We start from the raw sequence: 20,330 nt of genomic DNA on the forward strand, positions 1-20,330 counted from the left end.
TCAGATGTTTTTTTTTAAAAAGTGCCTACAGGGGCTGTTGAAATATTCATGTTCCTTGAGAGCTGGTTGTGTGTGTACTCGCTCACGTGTGTGTGTGCGTGTATGCGTATGTGTGTGTTTGTGTGGCTGTGTATGAGCATGTGCATGCATGTGTGTGTGATTGTTTCATCTCAAAGAGAGACACTGAAGTGGTCACAGTATTGTTCAGTGGACTCATGCATGCATAAAAATGATACCTGTCAAGTATTTTTCATTTATTATGTGGGGATGATGCTGTTAGGGTTAGAAATGTCTAGTCACTCTTTCTCTCTCTCTCTGTCTCTGTGTTCCCTCTCCCACACTTTTTAAAGCTTTGTAGGCATTCCTTCATATTTCATGGCAGACAGAGACTCTGACCCTGATTTTAAGCTTGTGTGTTAATACTCGCCACCCCCACCCCACCCACCCCCGCCCCCCCTATGTTCTGTGTAAGGGGCTCTTCACATTTGTGTGACAGTGTCTCCCACAGGCACTCAGTCTGTTGTGTTCAGTCATGTGTCCATAGGGAAAGAGTCTGTGCTTTCAGAAACACTCCTGTTGCACTCAGTGTGTGGTGTATTTGTCTTGAAGGCTGTGTCAGGGTGTTCCCTTTCACTTCCACTTGAGTTCATTGATTTGACACACATTTCCGAAGGTTGTGGCTGAGCCAAACCACTGGTGTATTTCTCATGATGCTTAGGGTATGAAGCTTGGCTAAACTAAGAGCCTGAATGGTTGTTTTCTGTTTCTTTCGTATTTCTGCCTTCAGTCATTACCTCAACTCTGCTTTATTTTTTGTGAACGTTAAAGTGCAAGTGATTGAAGAGAGAGAAAGAGGGAGAAAGAGGAAGGGAGAGATGTTTGAATGGAGGAATGAATGATGGAGTGTTTATTGATTTGTCAGGGGAAGTCTCTCAGAACTGCTGAGGGTTCACTTGGGCTATTTTCCATATGTCATACAGTGGATGGAGACGGGGGAGAGAAATATTTTTTGGTTCATGTTTGCTTCTGTTTTCCCTGTCTCGTGTGAAGAGCGGGTGGGGAAAAGGGGGAATAAAAAACTGACAGAAAATAGCCTTGAATATGAATGTGAAATTTCATGGGGTGGCAGGGTAGTGTTAAAGCACAGATCCCTCTTTGTTGTTCCTGTTTGCTCACTTTAACATCTTGTGTTCTTGTTTTTGGCTTAGGGCTAAAAATGTATTGGAAATATTCAACAATCAGTCGACCATTGAGTGTGGAAAATATACTTGGAAAAAAGACTCCAACTATATCATTTCATGGGTCCATAGGGAGAAGTGTACAGCTTTTAAGATTTTGAAATATGCAGAGTACAAATATGTGCTCATTAAGGACAAAGGGTGGTCAGCACAGTGAAGTCAGTGTGATATGATGGGACTTCAAATCATGTTACTTATAGATCAGCGAACCGCATAGTGGCCATTTCAGGCTGACAATGGAAATCATATATTTAGAATGAGGGAAGTGTTTGCTGACTCCATCAGTCACGGATAAAAGAATGTACTGTCATGCAGTTTGTGAGAGCACTCTGTATTCTGGATGCTGTACTCAAGAAGCACAATGAAACAAAGCCAGTGACAACTATTTTGTCCTGTGGTTTAACATGCCAGGTTTTTGGGTGGAATTTAGAAAGAAAAAATCTAAAAGTCTGCATGAGTAATTGAAAGAAAGCTGCAGTCAGGCTGTGCAACAAAATCTACATGTTCAGTTCATATTAAAAGTTATTTCTTTGCCATCATGCCATCGGATCCAGCTTGAAAGACAGAAAGGGAGGCTTGTAATTTTTCTTCCCCCCAGAGGTTTACATTTCTGTTGTTCGTCTTATGCTGGTGGGGGGGACCATGAGATGGGGACTGGTGGCTGCCAAGAAAAGGGCCACAGAATGCAAAACCATCTTTTCCCCGTCGTTTGAAAATGTTTTTAACCATTGATTGAGAGCACCATCACCATCTTCTATTCACCTTTTTCCAGGATGACAACTAGTTTTCTCCCACTGAAATATGAACATGCCCTATTTATAAGAGACAAACTTTGCATCAATGAAAAAATGCTTCAGAACTTAGAAGAAATTATTGAAAATCATTTGGACAGAGTTCATGCAGCGGATGAGTGGCATGATCTTGCTTCCTGTGCTGTGCAGATTCTTCATCAGATGACGACAGCGTGTTTGATGAAGAGCTGCTGCGAGGGTTCCAGCGTGGTGGGGGTGCCCGGGACAGCGGAGCCTCTTCCTCCTCCTATTCTGACCAGGGTCAGGGCGCCTCACCTTACCACCTGGCCAGTGCCACCCCCCAGACCACGGGTGGGGGAGGGGGAGGGGCTGGTGGGGCCGGAGAGCGGCCCAGGTCACAGCATTTCACAAACTACGCCATTCCAGGCAACACAGCGCGCCATGCACTGGCCGACGTCATGCAGAATGCACAAAACGCCAGACATTGTGAGTGACTGCTAGACTGATGTGAAAGTTTTAACATGCACAGCTGTTCGTTTGCAGAAGTTTTAGAGAACGCTGCAGTCACCCAGTTTCTGAGGTTTTAAGTGTTTTGGGTTGATTTGTTTGACACATTTTCAATGTTAGGGTATTAGATGCTAGGAGAGGCTGTGACAAGGGCTTTTAAGATGGTCTTGTGAGTGCCCTTTCATCCTGAGGGGTCACTGCCATGCGCTTGTGACAGATGCTCTGACATCGTGGCTCCAGTCACTTCGTTTCATTTTTCCTGTTTTTATTGACATGCACTGGACCTAGTGCAGAAAGTTTGGTTAAATCGGAGTTGGGATTTTTTCCACAGACTCTTATCAGAGACAGGGACCAAGGCAGAGTTGTTGTGTTTGTTTTTTTTTTGTTTTTTTTTTACTACAGTTTTCCAGAGACAAAAATGACAGGTTGAGGGGAAAGACTGTCATTTCATCAGTTTTCTTTTCAGATCAAAAGAGTTGGTGTTCTTTGTTTCAGCCCACCACATATCTCAGCCACCAGACGTCACCAACAATGCCAAGACCAACCGGCAGGCTGATCGTGTGGGTCGCTACAACCCCTCCTCTGTACGGGTCACTGCCACTGGCATTGCTACTGGCATGGGAGGGGATGATGGTAGGTTGGCTTTTGTTGGTGCTTTTCACTTGTTTGGTGCTGAGTATTTGTCTGTCTGTTATATTTTGGTTTTTGTCTCTCAATTTGTGTGTGTGTGTGTGTGTTTGTGCGCACATGTGCGTGTTTGTGTGTGTGTGTGTGTGTGTGTGTGTGTGTTGTAATGGTTCCAGACTTGCAGTTTACCCTCATTAGTGGTTGGATTGTTGCTTGCAGATGAAAGAAAATAGGCAGCATTTTCTGTGTGTGCCTGGAAGGGATGGGGAAATAACAGATGAAGATAAGAAACAATAATGGGAGGAAAGGGAAAGAGGTGTTTCACCTTCTGTGCATGGCATTGAATGCTTCATTGTTTTCATCTTATACTACATGAGACACCAGACAAACATTGCTCTTGGTGATGGTGATGACACAATGATTTGTGTGAACTACATATGAATGGAGAGAGAGTGTGATCAGGATGTGATGTTTGTTGTGTGCTAAGCAGCACCAGTGCATGGCAAGGTGTCTGCCAAGATCCAACAGCTGCTCAACACACTGAAAAGACCCAAGAGGAAGCCCTTACCCGAGTACTTTGTTGACGAATCAGATGCCACATTGGAGAGTAAGTTTGTTGCTTCATGGATATGAAAATGGTGTCAAGTTACTTGCTAATAGATCTTTAAGATAAAGTGTGTTTTGATGCATCGCTGTCTGTATCTAAATGAATTGGCATGTAGCAAGGTAGGGATATCTCAGGTGAACAATCAGATTTATCCTATTTATGCTATATTTTTCTGTCAGCTTCTCATTATTCACCTGCTAAGATGTGTACAATCAGATTTATCCTATTTATGCTATATTTTTCTGTTAGCTTCTCACTATTCACCTGCTAAGATGTGTAGAACTACACATCATAAATGTTAAAACGGTCAACAACAAAAAAACAAAACAATCAGTGTTACCCACCCAAAAGTTGTGTTTTCTTTTTTGAATTTTTTTTTTTTATTGGTTTGCATCTATGATCAGTAATATTTCTTTCTTTTTTTTCAAGTTATTATTCAAAGATAATTCTAGTGCTGGGATGAAAGGATGGATGAATATGTAGCATGTAAATGAAGACTAATTGAACCTAGCCATTCCACCACATCATGTAAATGAAGACTAACTGAACCTAGCCATTCCACCACATCATGTAAATGAAGACTAACTTAACCTAGCCATTCCACCACATCATGTAAATGAAGACTAACTGAACCTAGCCATTCCACCACATATCAGGTTTGAGAAAATGTGATGGTGCACGCGAAAATCATGGATAAGGATCAAAATTCACAAAATGAGATAATAGGTTTATCTGAAAGTAGAGAGAATTCTGAATAAGACGCAGAAAACAGAATTCACTTATCTTTATTAGTTTCTGAGATACATGCATTTCAGTCTCTTGGCGGTCGCTGATGTACTTCTGAGAAAATTGGAATAAAAAGTTTGGGAATATTCACATAGCTATAACTTTTTCATAAGAATTTTTAACAGCAAGTGACTGGTACCAAAATGTCAAGAAAGACTCAGAGAACTTTGGAAATGCACTCAGCATCACCAAATAATCGCTGTTTAGTCAAAATATTATCCCAAAATCATGCTCACTGGGTGTAAACACTGAGAAGTAAATGTGCGATGTTTCACATTTTCACACTTCGAACAAAAATTGTACAAAAAAACAACAGCTACTAATCAGAATCACTCCACACTTTCTGACAATGTACAGAAATGTATGACCTTTGACCATGAGATGGCTTGTATACATGTGTTGTATTTGTGCTACCCCTGTGGTGACACACCGGAGTATACCTGTATAACACGGTAATTGAAGATAGGCAGGTGATACAAAACAACATAATAGTACTCACCAAATTTATCCACACACTTTAGAAACACAATTCAGTCAGTGAATCACATGTGAAGTTTCTTCTGTGCACCTTGTCCTCTTTTGGTTTTCTTTGGCCTTCCTGGAGTCCCATAGGTGAAAAGATATCCAGTAAGGAAGACCTACAAAGTACAATTAAGTAATGATTAAAATTTTGCCAAATATGAAACTGATAATAATAATAAGAAATCAAGCATACACACATACACAAACACATACATAAAAAGCATTAGCACACACACACACATACACACACACACACACACACACACACACTCATGAAATCATATATGCATGCAAACACATGCATGTAATTAACATCATGTATGCACACAGACAATACGCAGGCTGACACAATCATCACAAACACACACACATGCACACAAACACACTCATGAAATCATACATGCATGCAAACACATGCATGTAATTAACATCATGTATGCACACAGGCAATACACTGGCTGACACAATCATCACACACACATGCACACACACACACACACACACACAACACACTGACAATGACTGCACAAAATACAGTCACAAATAAACACTTGATTACACATTCTCACGCATCTGAAATGCATTATACATTTCTTCTTTTTCTTTACAGACTTATAGACTGTGAAATGTCTCAAACAGCTTCAGTAAAGTGTGAAAACATGCCATGATTATTGATAATCTTTGACTGGTAGTGAAGGGTTTTCCCAACTGCTGCTTTTGCCTTGTCAGTTTATTACTAAAAATAGCATCCACTTGTCAACATTGTCACTTGTTTTACTACTTTTAGGTGGATGTTTCCAGCTAGTTGGGTTGCCATTACAGTAATCAAATGACAAATGTTATTCCTTTCATGTAAGTAATTTTAGTTCACCATAAATTCACAAAATTTTTAAAACGCGTCAAACTAAAACTCGAAGCGAAAGCTTCGTGAATGATGGCGACAAAGCAAACTTACCAGTCTCAGTCTTCGTGTTCATCCCCATTCTCCTCCAGCAAAGGTTGGTTTTCTTCATCTTCACTGCTAAAATCATCGATTTCTGATGATTTTTCATCACCAAAGTATTCTGTCACTGCTTCAATGAGTTCTGGCAAGGTGAAATCCATTGTTTCTGACAACAGCTTGGATATCTGCGTGCTGGTCAGTTTCTGCGTCGCCATTGTGCTTCGTGTTCGCAAAACACAATCACCGTCATCCACTTAAGGCAATTATTGTGGCTTTCACAAAACACGGAGAGCACTGAAAATCAAGACGTAAACAGTACAAGCGTGCTGCTTTTGGAAATAATTGAAGTCGGCGATCACAAAGTTTTAGCAGTGATGAATCGAGCGTCGGCCAGTGTCTGTCATGGATTAGTCGCTCAAATCACGCGATCACGCAAAAAACTTCGAATTACTACGCATAAACACAAAAGAACTGATTGAGAACAGTCTGGAAATAGGACTAGAGACTGTTTACAACCTGGAGGTTATGTTCTTATGCTTGACACGCAATTTTTTCTGTTCGAAATCGTGTTCGAAAGTGGGGCAAAAGAGTTCGCTGATTTCCTAAAGTTTACTCTCATGTCCCAACAGGAAAACATTAAAATACAGTAGAATTACTTTATATTTGTATATAATACTTTGGGACATAGTAGAAAAAAACATTATAGAATGTGAATATATGAAAAAGTGAAATTTGATATTTTTAGCCCTTGGTCACTTTCACAGTGTGTAGCGCGAAATGTGTGGCTGCGACTTATCCATGATTTTTGCGTGCAGCATCACAAATGCTTAAGGCATCATTGTAGAACAAAGAATGTGTGACAGGGGTGCAAAGCAGTGTCAGAGAGCAGACGTGTACCATTTTAAGTTACCTGACACTCATTAACTCAAGGTTTGACTATTGCTTTGGGTTTTTTTTTTATGGTCAGGCATCTCCTCTCATGGGTTTTTTTTTATGGTCAGGCATCTCCTCTCACTCTTTTTTTTCTTTTTCTTTTTTTTTGTACAGCAGATGTGTTGCAGCATATATGGATCAGTCCACACACTTCGACATCTCCTAGAAACTGACAGAGAACTGATGAAGTGTTGTGTTTTCAGCCCCACAGGTGGACCCCAATGCCCCCAAGCCTGAAGGCAGTGAGCTGACTCCAGTGATGGGCGACCCCTTGGTGGTGAGTTGCTCCCCCTCACTCACTTTGTCATTGCTTGTTAGCCAGCTGTGATATGTTTTAGTTCTTGGTTACATTGTGCTCTTTTATGTGTGAGCATGAGAATAATAATAATAATAGATTGTACTTATATCGCAAACTCCCCATGTAATGGGCTCTCTGTGCCTTTCATGAAACAACACATATAAACTAGTGCATGATAGCATATATCTGTACTTGAAAAAACAACACATATCAGCTGAGCTGACATTATTCTGATGTTTGTGATCCTCCATTGTTAAAACAGCAGGATGTTACCATTCAGTCATTTCCAGGTTGATGTGTGTGTGGTGTCTTTTTTTTTTTTTTTTTTTTTTTTTTTGTGATGGGTTTCAGTATATGTTTTTCTTACATGAAAAACATCTTCCAAATCAAACTGTTTCTGAACTGCAGTCTGCTGAAGACAGCACCTCTTCTACAAATGAGATGATGTGGCAAAAAAGATTTCAGATGTCCCCAAAGAGATCTTTTGGAGGCAGCTTGAAAACATTATGCAGTGGAATCTTAAGAATTTGTGTTTTATTTTCACAGCCCTGTTACATAAGGGAGTGAAAGATTATTTAGTTAGAATATGCAAAAATCTCATTTTGATGAACAATAAAAACTGATGTTTTTTTCTTTTGTTAAAAAAACCCACCTTTTTACATTTGTTTTTTTCATTATGGATCAGTAAAGATGTTTTGCTTTGTATTGCCATTATATTGCTGACCATATGCTTCTTACTGATGGGTTTTTTGTTGCTTGTTTTTAGGTGTTTGTTTGTTTGTTTTTTCATTTGACTGATCACATCAAGAATACACAGATAAAATCCTTGAATATTTACACAAAACAGAACAAGACTTATATAATCATTTACTGATATGAAGATTATAGTTTTTGTCAGCAAGATAACTTTATTACCTCAAATGAGAGAATGCTTGTATGAAAGAGTATTGTCCAGAGACTGAGAAGCAAAAAGGTCTTTGTGTGTTTCAGATTCCCCCAGGCTGACCCTGTAACCTGTGTGTGTTTCAGATTCCCTCAGGCTTACCCCGCAACCTGTGTGTGTTTCAGATTCCCTCAGGCTTACCCCGCAATCTGGAAGCCGCCCTTCAGAGGTACGGGTCCTCGTCCTACAAGGCCAGTGCCATCACAGTGCTGGACCCCAGTGGAAAACCCTCACTCAACCTCTCCTATGGTCAGTGCCTTGGACATGATGATCTGTTTTATTTTATCTTCTTTCATTTCATTTCGTTTCGTTTCTTTTTATATTACTGCCTGTCGGGTCAGGTTAGCAGATGTGGTGTAGCCTATAGTATGGATTTGCCTGAATGCAGTGACACCTCCTTGAGCAACTGAACTGAACTGAACTGAACTATTTTACTTTATTTTATTTTGTTATGTATTATACAATATTATATGACATTTATTATGTTATGTTATATTTTGTTAATTTTTGTCATTCAGAATAATTTTTTTGATATTCATCGTTCAATGTGGCAAGTCTTCATTCAATATTATTTTATGGTAAGCCTTCAGATTTTCTTCGTCAGTGACCTTTGTCACTTAACAAGCTTTCACTCCGTGTTAAACCATAACTACATTTGTTTTATCAACTTTGCATTGCATGATGTTTAAGGTGCAGCAAATTTCCCAAATAACTGTTTTTTCACTACAGCAATGACCAAATCACAAATTTGTGTTTGCATTTTTGCTGTTGGTCTTGTCCTGTATGTGTTTGAAGAATAATTTCTGTAGTCATTTAGTAAGGATTTTGTTTTCTTTATTCTTATTGACTCAGCAACACACAGTTGTACACACTGGCTTGGAATGAGCTATGTGTGCTGCCTGTGGAACTGTGTTCACCTTTGCCATGTGTTTCAGGGAAGCTGCTGGGTCGGGCGCAGAAGATCGCGTACTGTCTGCTGTGTAAAGTGGGGCAGAAGGGGGAGGCCATGATCAGACAGGGCGACAGGGTCAGTTGATAATACTTGTGTTTTTTTCTTATTATTGTTTGCTTTATTTTCACTGCAAAATGTGACATGTTCTATTCAGTTATAGGCCAAGACCCCAAGCTGAAGGGAGGTTGTTCTACACAGTTACTGAAGTGAATCCTGTAACAGGACGATGAATTATATAAATAGATTGGCAGGAAGGGTCAGTTGCCAGCTAGGTATGTGTGTGTATGTGTTTGGGGGGGAAGGTGTTGGTAAGGGGAGAATTTGGGAGAAGGGGGTAGGGGGAGATGAAGGGGGAGTTTAGGGAAGGAGGATGTGTGATGGGGGTAGGGAGCAAAGGGATGCTTCAGGTCTAATGGATGATCCTTTTTTCCCTTTCTACCTTTCTCTCTTTCTAGTGTGATTTGATTTTCGTTCATTAGTTTAATGGGTTTTCATATCATGCGATTTTAGATAGATAGTAATACAAAGTTGCAGTATAGAATATTTTTAACAAGTAAAAATGGGAATATATGAACTGATTGATTGGTTTGTCACGACGTGCGTTAGTGGGTGTGCATGAGCGGTGTGTGTGTTGTTGTGAGTGAGTGAGTTGAGTTTGTGTGTGTAGAGAAATGTGTGTGGGTCTGTGTGTAATTAGGTGAAGGTATGTTTTTTGTTTGAAAACTGAATAAGCAAAATTGAAAATATGTAGAAATTATATAACCAGTGAGTACAATGTATGTGTGAGTGCATTTGCACCATTGTCAAGCAGTGTATGTGTGAAGTCACAAGTGTGCAGGTGCAAGCAACACATGGTGTACTATCCATTAAGGTGGCGCACAGCGTCTAAAAATGTTTATTTTTGTTTCTCAGCTTTGATTTGATGTACAATCTTGAAATTTTGCACACTATTATCACACTTGAATAGTAGTTTGTCAGTTGTTGTTTTTTGAGCAAATCTGACTAAGGAAACAGAAGTTATTGGATGATGAACAGTTTTTTTTACTAACACTTTTGGGAACTCTGATCCAAAGCCCCAATTTCTTATCCCTTGCTATGGACTTAGAGAAATATGGCCACAGAATACAATGAGAAATTTTCAGATATCTAGAAAATCATTTACTATTTATTTCAGAAAGTTGAAAATGCTTATTTTTTCATTTATCATAGATTGTAACATTTTCTTTTCTTCAATGACAACTACACAAGCTAGAGTTTTGAGAATGTCTCGTAGTATTCAGCAGCTATTTTGACATACACCCACCAATTTTCATTCACATACCTCCACTTAAACCCAAGATGTAGTGTTCATAAACAAGGACGTGGCTGTAAAGATGTCATTTTGAGAAAATAGACTGTAAAGTTAATGTAACTGTCGCTGCATTTTTTACCTGTGTATATTAATTAGAAATGATATACAAGAAATTTATTTACTTACTCTGCACATCTGTGTACTATGTAAGTGTGTTTTCCTGCAATTTGGAGTGTGCAGAGCTTCAGAAAGCTTCAAAAAGCACCAGGTCCGTGTGCACATGTGTGTTTGTGTATGTGTGTGACAGTTTTTGTTCTGTATTAGAAAAAGATATGTCACACACACACTGCACTTACATTTGTCATACATGTTAGTACTGTTTTGCATCCTTTCATGCCATTGGAAGAAGGAATAATACAGAAAAAGGAAGTGGAAAAAGTCACTAACCAAGCATCAGGTGGAGATTTGTGGCAACACAGTGAGTTGACTTTATCACCAACTAAAAAGACTGGCACCTCCACCTCCAACCATCTTCAGAAACAATACACTGATCTAAAAATAGATATCAGTGGGTCCATCTCCTAGAGACCTGAAGTGGAGCAACACACGCCTGTTTCTTTACAGTTGCTACACAGGGTATTAATCAGTTTTATGCTCACTATCATGTTCCCCTCTGTGCTCCACTCTTCTGTGTGTTTTTTTGTCCACCAGACCATGTTTCTGGCTCAGATTGTTTTGAACCGACGATTTGAGTTTTGTTGTTGTTGTTACTGCACGTGTGTGTCAAGCCGTGACGGTCTAGACTGCTATTCACAAGCAGTTTCCAATGATTCTGCACTAATCATAGCTTTCTTTTGTGCCTTTATTTCTTTTTCAATCAAACTTATTGTCTGGTGATAACTTAGAAGACGGCATTTGGTAAAACTTTGGAAAACAAAGCACTTCGAGATGGAGGTGACGCTGTCAGTTGCCTAGGCCAGAAAGCCGAAGTGGCATTCGGGTGCGCTCGGGAGGTGATCACACGCTCACCATGCACTCAGCAGCTGACAATTAGCCAGTGAAATTGCTCGTCTCATATTTTGACCTTGACCTCGAAATTATGTATAATGCCAGTGGTTGGGACTGGGTGGAGGGTGACCACTTTTCAGGGCTTGTGCGAGTTCGGAAACACTCATTTGCATGAAAAAAAATGACGTCAGAAAATAGGTCAGGTCTCAGACTTTCGAAGGAGCCATAACATAGGGGGTTTCATTGCAGTGAAGTTGTTGTAACTATGGCTACAACTTTGATAATTTTGAGTTTGAATTTAATCTTTTTGACATTTTTCATGAACACCCACATGATAAAATGATTAATTTCTCATAGAAAAAGCACCAGTTTTGTAAAATGAACTGCACGAAAGCATTCTAGAGACATCAAAAAAGGGTATTCCACTAAGAACCCAAAACACATTTTGGAATGATTTTTTCACATTTTGGTATGCCGTGCGCCACCTTAAAGTCTTAACTCCCGAGAGCAAGGTTTCGGTTGCGCATGCGCACTAGAGCCTATCCATAAAAGGGAAAGGGGCGGAGTTTATCTATAAAAAGCGCGAGCACGTGTCCGGTAGAAATGTAAACATGTGGGAGGTGAAAGCAAAACAAAGACCGACTCACTGTTAGCGGAGAAAGATATCCGTGTACTCCTGCCACACAATGTGGTCGTTTACGGTTGCCAACGTCGAGGGGCTGTCTGCATGCTTTCCAATTCTCACCGGACAGTACCACGTGCTGGTGCTATTTTTATCTGACAGACACGTCTAGCGCAAACACAAACGGCTCTAGCTCCGCCCCTTTTCTCTGCATTCAAATTTTGTATTACGTGTAGCTGACACATTTTGTACTTTCCAAAGTCAATTCAGGTCTAGATGGAAGCTGCTAGGCAAATCTCGCTCTCTGCCATAAATGAAGCCAAACCGTAGCTTTATTAGGCTTTTATTTTGAATAAACCTTCACCGACGTCACAGTGTCAGACTCTGGTGAGAAACTGGCTTGATTCAAATCGCCCGCCATTTATAGTCCGGTTCAGGCTTTAAACGAAACAATTTTGAAAATACATGCATGCACTTGTACTTGAACTCACATGAATATGCATATATGTGAAAAATTATTTTGTATTTGTGTTTGTGTATGATTTCTGATTCGTGTTTGTGCCCTTGATGTACTGTTCCCCAACACGTCTTGTGACCCCAGTACTCTTGGTAATAAAGGAACATTTAGATTTTTTTATTTCACAAGGGTAATGGAGAAAGCATAAATGCTATTTTGCATCCAGCTGTCAAGGACAAAAAAGACAACTCCAAAAAAAACTCTGTGTGTGTGTGTGTGTGTGTGTGTGTGTGTGTGCAGGTGGCTCTGGTGTATCCCAACAATGATCCCATTTCCTTCGTCTGTGCCTTCTACGGCTGTGTGATGGCGGGTGTGGTGCCCGTCCCTGTCGAGGTGCCCCTTTCCAAACGGGTCGGAGTCGCACATGTGAGTTCAGCACTATGTTTGAACAAGGTACAAGCCTGTTTATGTTTGTGCGTGTGCACACATTTGGAGAGACATGCACACATGTGGTCACAGGCTTACTTACACAACTGTTTTGATTCAGACATTATCATCATCCTCGTCATCATTGTCAGTCCCTTAATTTAGGAGTTGTTGGGGTGGGACAAGAGGGTTAAGACTTAACTCACTCAACCCTCAGTCAAAATGGCCGGGTTTCCCTCTCAAATCGCACTATTTTAAGCAGTTTTTAAAAAATCACAAAAAATCAACCACTCACCCTACAAACATAAAACACATACCAGTGGACAGATATAACAATGAATTTACTAAAAATGCTTACCTTAAGTGAAGGAACCACATGGTTTTGATGATATAGGTAATCCAATATGATACACATTGGCAGGAAAACAAAAAAAAAATTGAACACAGGTAATCCACTTCTTCATGCTCTGAATCCTCCTACACTGGTTCAGTCACACTCATGTACTCTTGGTTTGATGTGCTTATGATACTATTTATGCATGCTGTATATAAAAAGAGATTTGATGAGAATATATTGGAAAAAAACACAAAAAAGTGATTGCTGCTTGCAGTCTTGAAAAACACACTGGAAAACATTTGCAGGACTGTACACTCATTGGAAAAAAACACCACACAAACACTCTTTTTTACACAATGCACACACTGTAGACACTTCTGTGACACTGTTACTTGCTGTAGTCTTGTTTGGTGTGGTAGATTTCAAAACAAGGCACAGCACATAGGGCTTTCTGGCACTGTTGACACTGGAACTTGGTGCGCTGCACCCTGTTCTTCAGGTGCTCTCTGGTGGCTCCTCTTGCCTTCTCCCTGGCATAGCACACAACACAGTGCCTGTAGCCTGTGTTCTCCATGAAGTGTTGGTTCTTGCAGTCGAGGCGGTTGACTTCCTCGTTGACCGGGGCAGCAGCACGATTCTGCTCATCATCCCCAACTGGAAGACTGGCGAGGTCGTAACACACTGATATGGCAAATTGTTCCAGTGTCAGTGGTTTTTTCCCCAGACTCCTCTGCAGCTTGTTGTAGAGGCAGTGAGACTGGATCATTGTGAGGGTCAAAAGGTGGAAGGTCAGCTTCTTCCACCATTTGATGGTCTTCCGGTGCATTGGCATGTATGAGATCATCTGGTCACTGCGGTCAACACCAGCCATATTGCCAATGTAGTCAACAACAGCCGTGGGTTTTCTCTTGTGTTCTGACCGTGATCTCACTGCAATCATTTCAGGGATGTGCTGAGTGGTTATCATATGCACATCCCTCTTGTCCTTCCACCTAATGACCATCACCTGATTCAGTCTCCTGTAGTCCATCTGGCCGCGGGCGAAGGCTCCAGTCACCAAATCCTTTGGCATGCCCACCAGGTTAGCCCGCACAGTGCCTACACATCCAGTGTTGACAGCAGTGAGACTGTGGGCCAAGGTGGGTGAGCAGTAGTAGTTGTCCACATAAAGGACATAGCCGCAGTCTTGCAGTTGGTCGAGGAGCCTGAAGACAACATCGTGGGGGCGGTTGCTGAGACCCGGCTTGTGGCAGTACACCTCAAGGTTCCACACATACCCCGAGGAGCTCTCACACAGCTCATACAGCTTGATGCCCCACTTGACCGGCTTGTCCTTCATGTAGACCCGGAAAGATGACCGGCCTCTCCAGGGGCAAAGGGCCTCGTCGATGCAGATATTCTGCTCCGGGATGTACACAGTCTTGAAGAGCTGAAACATGCAAACAGTTTTTACTATTATGGACAATCACAATATGTATGATACAGCAAACCATCACCACTACTTCAGCTAATACTACCACTATCTACTAACATTTGCTATCATTTGAACTGATAATATTCAACAAGTGGGGAAGAATAAATAACACACACACACACACACACACACACACACACACACCACACGCAACACACACATTCACACACATTCACACACACACAAGCATGCACACACACACACACACACACACACACACACACACACACACACACACACACACACACACACATTCAAAACAAACACACAAAAAAGAAAATAACTTACATGCACAAGGTGGTCAATCAATGGAGTGGATCATGGTCAGGATGGTTTCGCTCCAGGAATGTCGAGTTGTCGTTCAGGTGGAAGAACGACAGGATGGCTCTGAACCTGTCGCGTTTCAACAGCTTGGAGGCAAATCCAGTCTTCACAACTGGATTAGTACACCAGTAGTCCACTATTCTTGGTTTCTTTACAATCCCCATGTGGATGAGGATAGCCAGAAATTTTCTGATTTCATCCAGTGTCACAGGCTTCCAGGTGTTGAACTGTGACCGTGGGGAAAGTTCTTCTCTTTGCTGTACCTGCTGGATATTTTTTGCAGCATAACGGTTTGTCTCTGTTTTCATGTGTTTTAGCATACTTTTATCAATGAAGAGACTGTAAAAATCAATTGGTTTGCAGTCCTCCCAAGGCGGCAATTTGAGGGGGCCCTGAAATCCTGGTGTCAAACCGAAGGGTGGGTTGAGTGGAAAATTGGCCAAATTTCTACTCCAGTGATACATGTAATCTGGATCTATATGATCATCAAACAGATTGTCCTGATCTATTTCCATCTCCTCGTGATCTTCTCCATTAGTTGGAGAATCAGCCGCTGCAGCAGGCGCACGTGTTGGTGTCGAGTTTCGCTGACCAGTCATTCCGCTTTCATCATCGTCAGTGTCCGCCACTTCATCATCGTTTTCGTCAGGAACATAGTCAGAATCAGAGTCCGAAATTTCGTCACCTGCATCGTCGAACATTGCAACAGCATCTTCGTCATCAGACCCGGTTTCATGAATCAATTCGAGTGCTTGAGCCATTATGTTCCGCATGAACCGGTTTCCACGTGGAGTCGCCATGTTGAAAACCAACTGGTGGTGAGCGTGAGGGTGGTTCACTTTTCAAACAAAGAAAACTGCTATAGAATGAACGAACAACGGTCTAAGGGAAGGAACTCGCAAGAAAAGTGTCTGATCTATCTGAAAACTGTGAGTTATCGCCCTTAAAGCAAGATCGGTAACGTTAAAAAGATCAAAACCTGTCGTAACAATGCGTCCGACAGGATTTCAAGTGAGCGGAATAGTGTCGGAAACCGGCAACCGACCAGATGCTGTTGAGTTAAGACAGACCACCACCTCCATGCTGTTTGTTGGCAGCTGTTGAGAGAAGATCTGGGAGGTTCATCCCCATCCAGCTAGATACAGAAACATGTGCATAATTACATGCATATGAGCAAATACACTTTCCCACATGGATGCACACAATAGGGGTGGAGAGCCTTGTTGAAGATTTCATGCTTCACACCTGACTTTGTCACCATTACCTGTGTTGTGGTGGTCAGCATTGCCTACTGCTGTGTGTGTGGGTGATGTTGCAGGATGCTGGTGGTCAGGGGGTGGGGTTCCTACTGGGCAGCCTCAACGTGTGCTGGGCCCTCACCTCAGAAAACTGCTACAAGGGACTGCCCAAGTCCAGCAACGGTGAAGTCATCACTTTCAAGGGTAGGTCAGAGTGAATGTGTGTGTGTGTGTGTGTGTGTGTGTGTGTGTGAACAGTTGTGCAACAGATATTTCATGCTTCGATTTTTTGTTTTTACCTTTTCTATTTCATTTGGGTTTTTTTAGTTTTCATTTAGACACTACTGTAGTTTGCAGTCTGAAGGCCATAGAATGTTTTATTGCTCTTGTCTTGCATCACCCCTTGCTGTGTATGTGTTCACTGTTTTTCCTATCATTTCTGCCGTCTCACCTATTTTCTTCTATCCTCTCTTTTCCACTTCCTACCCTGTTCAACTTTTATCTCTTATGTGTAACTTAACTAGTTGGGAATGTTTTTTTTTTTGGAAAGGGGATTACTTTTTACAGAATGTTGGCAGCACAGGTGTGAGATTGTGATCTGCTTGTAATTAATCATTCTGGGTCAAAGTTTAGAGATGGTGTGTCAAAGGTTGCTGCATGAAGGACAAGAGTCTAACTTGGGTGTTTAGTGAGGGTTGTGATTCCAGGATGGCCCCGCCTGAACTGGTTTGTGACGGAAAACCTGAGCAAACCCCCAAAGGACTGGCAACCTCCCCCTCGCATGTCTGAAGATGTACCTGCCTACATTGAGGTGAGAACTTACTTTGTGATGGGGGCCTGCTTTTCAGGTCTGTTGGGGCAAGATGGTGGTGAAGAAATCTTTTCTAACAAAAAGATCTACAGAGTCAGAAAGAATGGAAGAAAAAAAAAGCAACAACAAACAAACGAAAAAGTTTTATCAACAGCAGAAGAAAAGCAAACAAAAAATGGAGATCTTTAATATGCACACATTTTCCCTTACTCTTTTTCTGTCTGTTTGGCTCATTGTAACCCTTAAATTCCATTGACTTAATGAACATGTCAAGATGGTTGAGATGCAGTTATGATACTTCCCCTATTTTGTTCTCCATGTCGGTCATTTTTCATATGCTGATATTCTTTGTGAGTCTTGTCTCGGCAGACAGAATAAGAAAAGTAAATAAAAAGTCACACCTGAAATCTGCTAACCGCTCCTCCCCCACCGTCCCTTGTATTTTTTTTGTGACCAGTGTTATTTATTAATTTGTGCATAAATACAGTTCTTTGTTTATTTACTGCCCAGTATCCCCTTTGGCATGTAATGCAGCAGCAACGGACCACCACTCTTGTCTGCTTGGGGCCAGTCTCTGAACTGTAACTCAGGCGTGCTTCAGGGTCTTCAGTTCTCCTTTGACTGTTCTGTGCCAGGTGTTCTTTAGCCTTCCTTTCTTGCATCTACCATCAAAGTGGAGTGATGGCCTAAAGGTAAAGCATCCGCCTAGGAAGCGAGAGAATCTGAGCATGCTGGTTCGAATCACAGCTCAGCCACCGATATTTTCTCCCCCTCCACTAGACCTTGAGTGGTGGTCTGGACGCTAGTCATTTGGATGAGACAATAAACTGAGGTCCCATGTGTAGCATGCACTTAGCGCATGTAAAAGAACCCACGGCAACAAAAGGGTTGCTCGTGGCAAAATTCTGTAGAAAAAATCCACTTCAATAGGAAAAACAAATAAAACTGCTCGCAGGAAAAAAATACACACACACACACACACACACACAAATGGGTGGCGCTGTAGTATAGTAACACGCTCTCCCTGGGGAGAGCAGCCCGAATTTCACTCAGAGAAATCAGTTGTGATAAAAAGAAATACAAAACAAAAAAAACAACAAAAAAAATACCTTATGTCCAGTGAAGTTAGAGGGAGAATCATATTTTTCTCTGTTTGTTGATTTATTTTACTTTTTTGTTGTGTATTAATGTTGTGACAGGTACCAGAGCCGTGGTGTTTATGTTTCAGTATGGTCTGAACAAAGATGGTAGCACGGTGGGTGTGACGACGACACGGAACACCATGGTGTGTCACTGTCGCACTCTGACTGTGGCAGCCAACTACACAGAAGGTGAGATGTCTTGAAAATAAGATGTTCATGTGTTAGTGAGTATGTGTGCTGTAGAATGGTGTCGTATGTTGTGTTTGTGCACTGAACTTGTGTGCATGTGGCTTGAATTCAAATTATAAAATTGAATTACTATAGAATCAGTTGGCAATTCTCATGTTTGTGTTTTCAATCAAAATTTTTAGTTATAAACTTAAATTAGAAGTTACTTGTATTTTCTTCAGATTTTGGAATGGTAGTGTAACAATGTTCATTGAAGTATTTATCATGACTGAAAAGATGAACAGTATTCTGACTATTCATTTATAAAATGTATCATTTCTTGTTCAGATCGTAGAAAGTATAATGATCCTCTGATACTTTTTCATTATATTTCCTTACCACTGATTCATAGTGTATTGAGTGCTACAATATTGATTAGTTTTTTTAATGAGAATAAAATGAGTGATGTCTGTATCTAATGTTCACTGGTTCATTGCAGGAGAAGTCATGGTCTGTGTGTTGGACTTCAAGCGAGAAGTTGGTTTGTGGCATGGCATTTTATGTGTAAGTATACAGTGTGCCTGTTTTAGTGAAATTTATGTCATTGGGGGTTCTACTCTAATGCTTGGGACATGCTTGGACATACAAATATTTGTATTTTCATATTTGGATTAGAAGATAAATTTGAAGAAATTAGTAGGATATGCTATTAAAAAAAAAAAAAAAAAAAAAAAAAAAAAGGAAAATAATAAGGCAGCCCTAACACAGAAATCAGTAAGAACTCTCTTTTGCTTTTGCATGTTTTTGACCATAATCATACTAAAGAAAATTTTTTGTTTTAAACAGTCCTATGATTTGATTTGATTAATTCAAATGATGTTGATCAGTTAAGCTCTCAGTTAATTATGACTTAAGACAGCTTGTCAGTGTGTTAATTGTATTGTTGAACATTATTTTGTGAATTTGTTTTTGGATGTCTCATGAAATGAATACAATTTTAAAAAGAACCTGAATGTTTTGGTCTCCCTCATATCCTCATATTAATGAAGAATGTGGCCTGTTTGCAGAGTGTCTTCAACGGTATGCACACCATATTTATTCCATACTCCCTGATGAAGGTGGATCCTGCATCCTGGATGAAAATGGTCACCAAGTATAAAGGTCAGTACAGGAACCTGATTCACTTGTCTCTGATTTTGAAAGCATTTTGAGGAAGCTGTTTTGGTTTACATTTTATGTCCTTGTTGCTATGCTGTCAATTGGCAGAGATTGTAATAGACTCATGTGGGTAATATAAATGAACAAATAGAAATATTCAGATAATACATTGACAAAATCACTGGCACGAGAGGATTGTAATAAAAAATTTATGCCAGTGTGTGTGTGTGTGTGCGCACCATGTCATCATCATGGAAGATGTTAGAATACTATTATTGTTGTTGTTATTATTATTATTTTATAACATGCATGACTCCAATGTGCCTACAGCCTCAGTAGCAGTGGTGAAGTCCCGGGACATGCACTGGGGCCTGCTGGCTCAGAAAGACCACAAGGACATCAACTTCACCTCCCTCCGTCTGCTGCTGATAGCTGACGGGGCCAACCCATGTGAGTCGAGTCAGCCACACAGAACGCAGGACATTAGACACAGACATTACATACATGGCATGTTGTCTGAAGACTTGGTTTCGAGATGTCCCTTCATGGGTGCTGTCAAACTTTTTGAAAGCAGTGAAAGTTTTTGACCAAATTTGAATGTTTTCAACTCTGGGAGATTTTATTACTTTTGAGTACAAAGATCAAAGTGGTGATTAGTTTTTGTTGTAGGTTGTTTTGTTTTTTTACCCTTGGTTTGAAATAGATGCTAGCTTGGTGATTGCCTTGAGATGGTCTTAGTGGTCGGCGAGGCTGTAAACACCATAAC

General features: G+C 40.8%; 1 protein-coding gene across 6 annotated transcripts in view; it reads left to right on the top strand.

Annotated features, from left to right (window-relative positions):
- The window catches only part of LOC143280435 (disco-interacting protein 2 homolog C-like), a 79,294-nt gene that overhangs the window by 24,166 nt on the left and 34,798 nt on the right, over window positions 1–20,330 (top strand). For 3 of the 6 annotated variants that reach the window (XM_076585078.1, XM_076585109.1, XM_076585117.1), the window contains 13 exons: window positions 2,180–2,476; window positions 2,993–3,130; window positions 3,612–3,731; window positions 7,119–7,192; window positions 8,243–8,405; window positions 9,092–9,183; window positions 12,787–12,912; window positions 16,366–16,489; window positions 16,993–17,096; window positions 18,325–18,427; window positions 18,906–18,970; window positions 19,474–19,567; window positions 19,895–20,014. In XM_076585078.1, the coding sequence (XP_076441193.1) occupies window positions 2,180–2,476; window positions 2,993–3,130; window positions 3,612–3,731; window positions 7,119–7,192; window positions 8,243–8,405; window positions 9,092–9,183; window positions 12,787–12,912; window positions 16,366–16,489; window positions 16,993–17,096; window positions 18,325–18,427; window positions 18,906–18,970; window positions 19,474–19,567; window positions 19,895–20,014 (1,620 nt within the window). The remainder of the gene's footprint in view (window positions 1–2,179; window positions 2,477–2,992; window positions 3,131–3,611; window positions 3,732–7,118; window positions 7,193–8,242; window positions 8,406–9,091; window positions 9,184–12,786; window positions 12,913–16,365; window positions 16,490–16,992; window positions 17,097–18,324; window positions 18,428–18,905; window positions 18,971–19,473; window positions 19,568–19,894; window positions 20,015–20,330) is intronic. The other 3 variants (XM_076585092.1, XM_076585086.1, XM_076585101.1) reach the window with 3 other exon arrangements.

This window comes from Babylonia areolata, chromosome 1 (assembly GCF_041734735.1).
Source record: "Babylonia areolata isolate BAREFJ2019XMU chromosome 1, ASM4173473v1, whole genome shotgun sequence".
Taxonomy (NCBI): domain Eukaryota; kingdom Metazoa; phylum Mollusca; class Gastropoda; order Neogastropoda; family Buccinidae; genus Babylonia; species Babylonia areolata.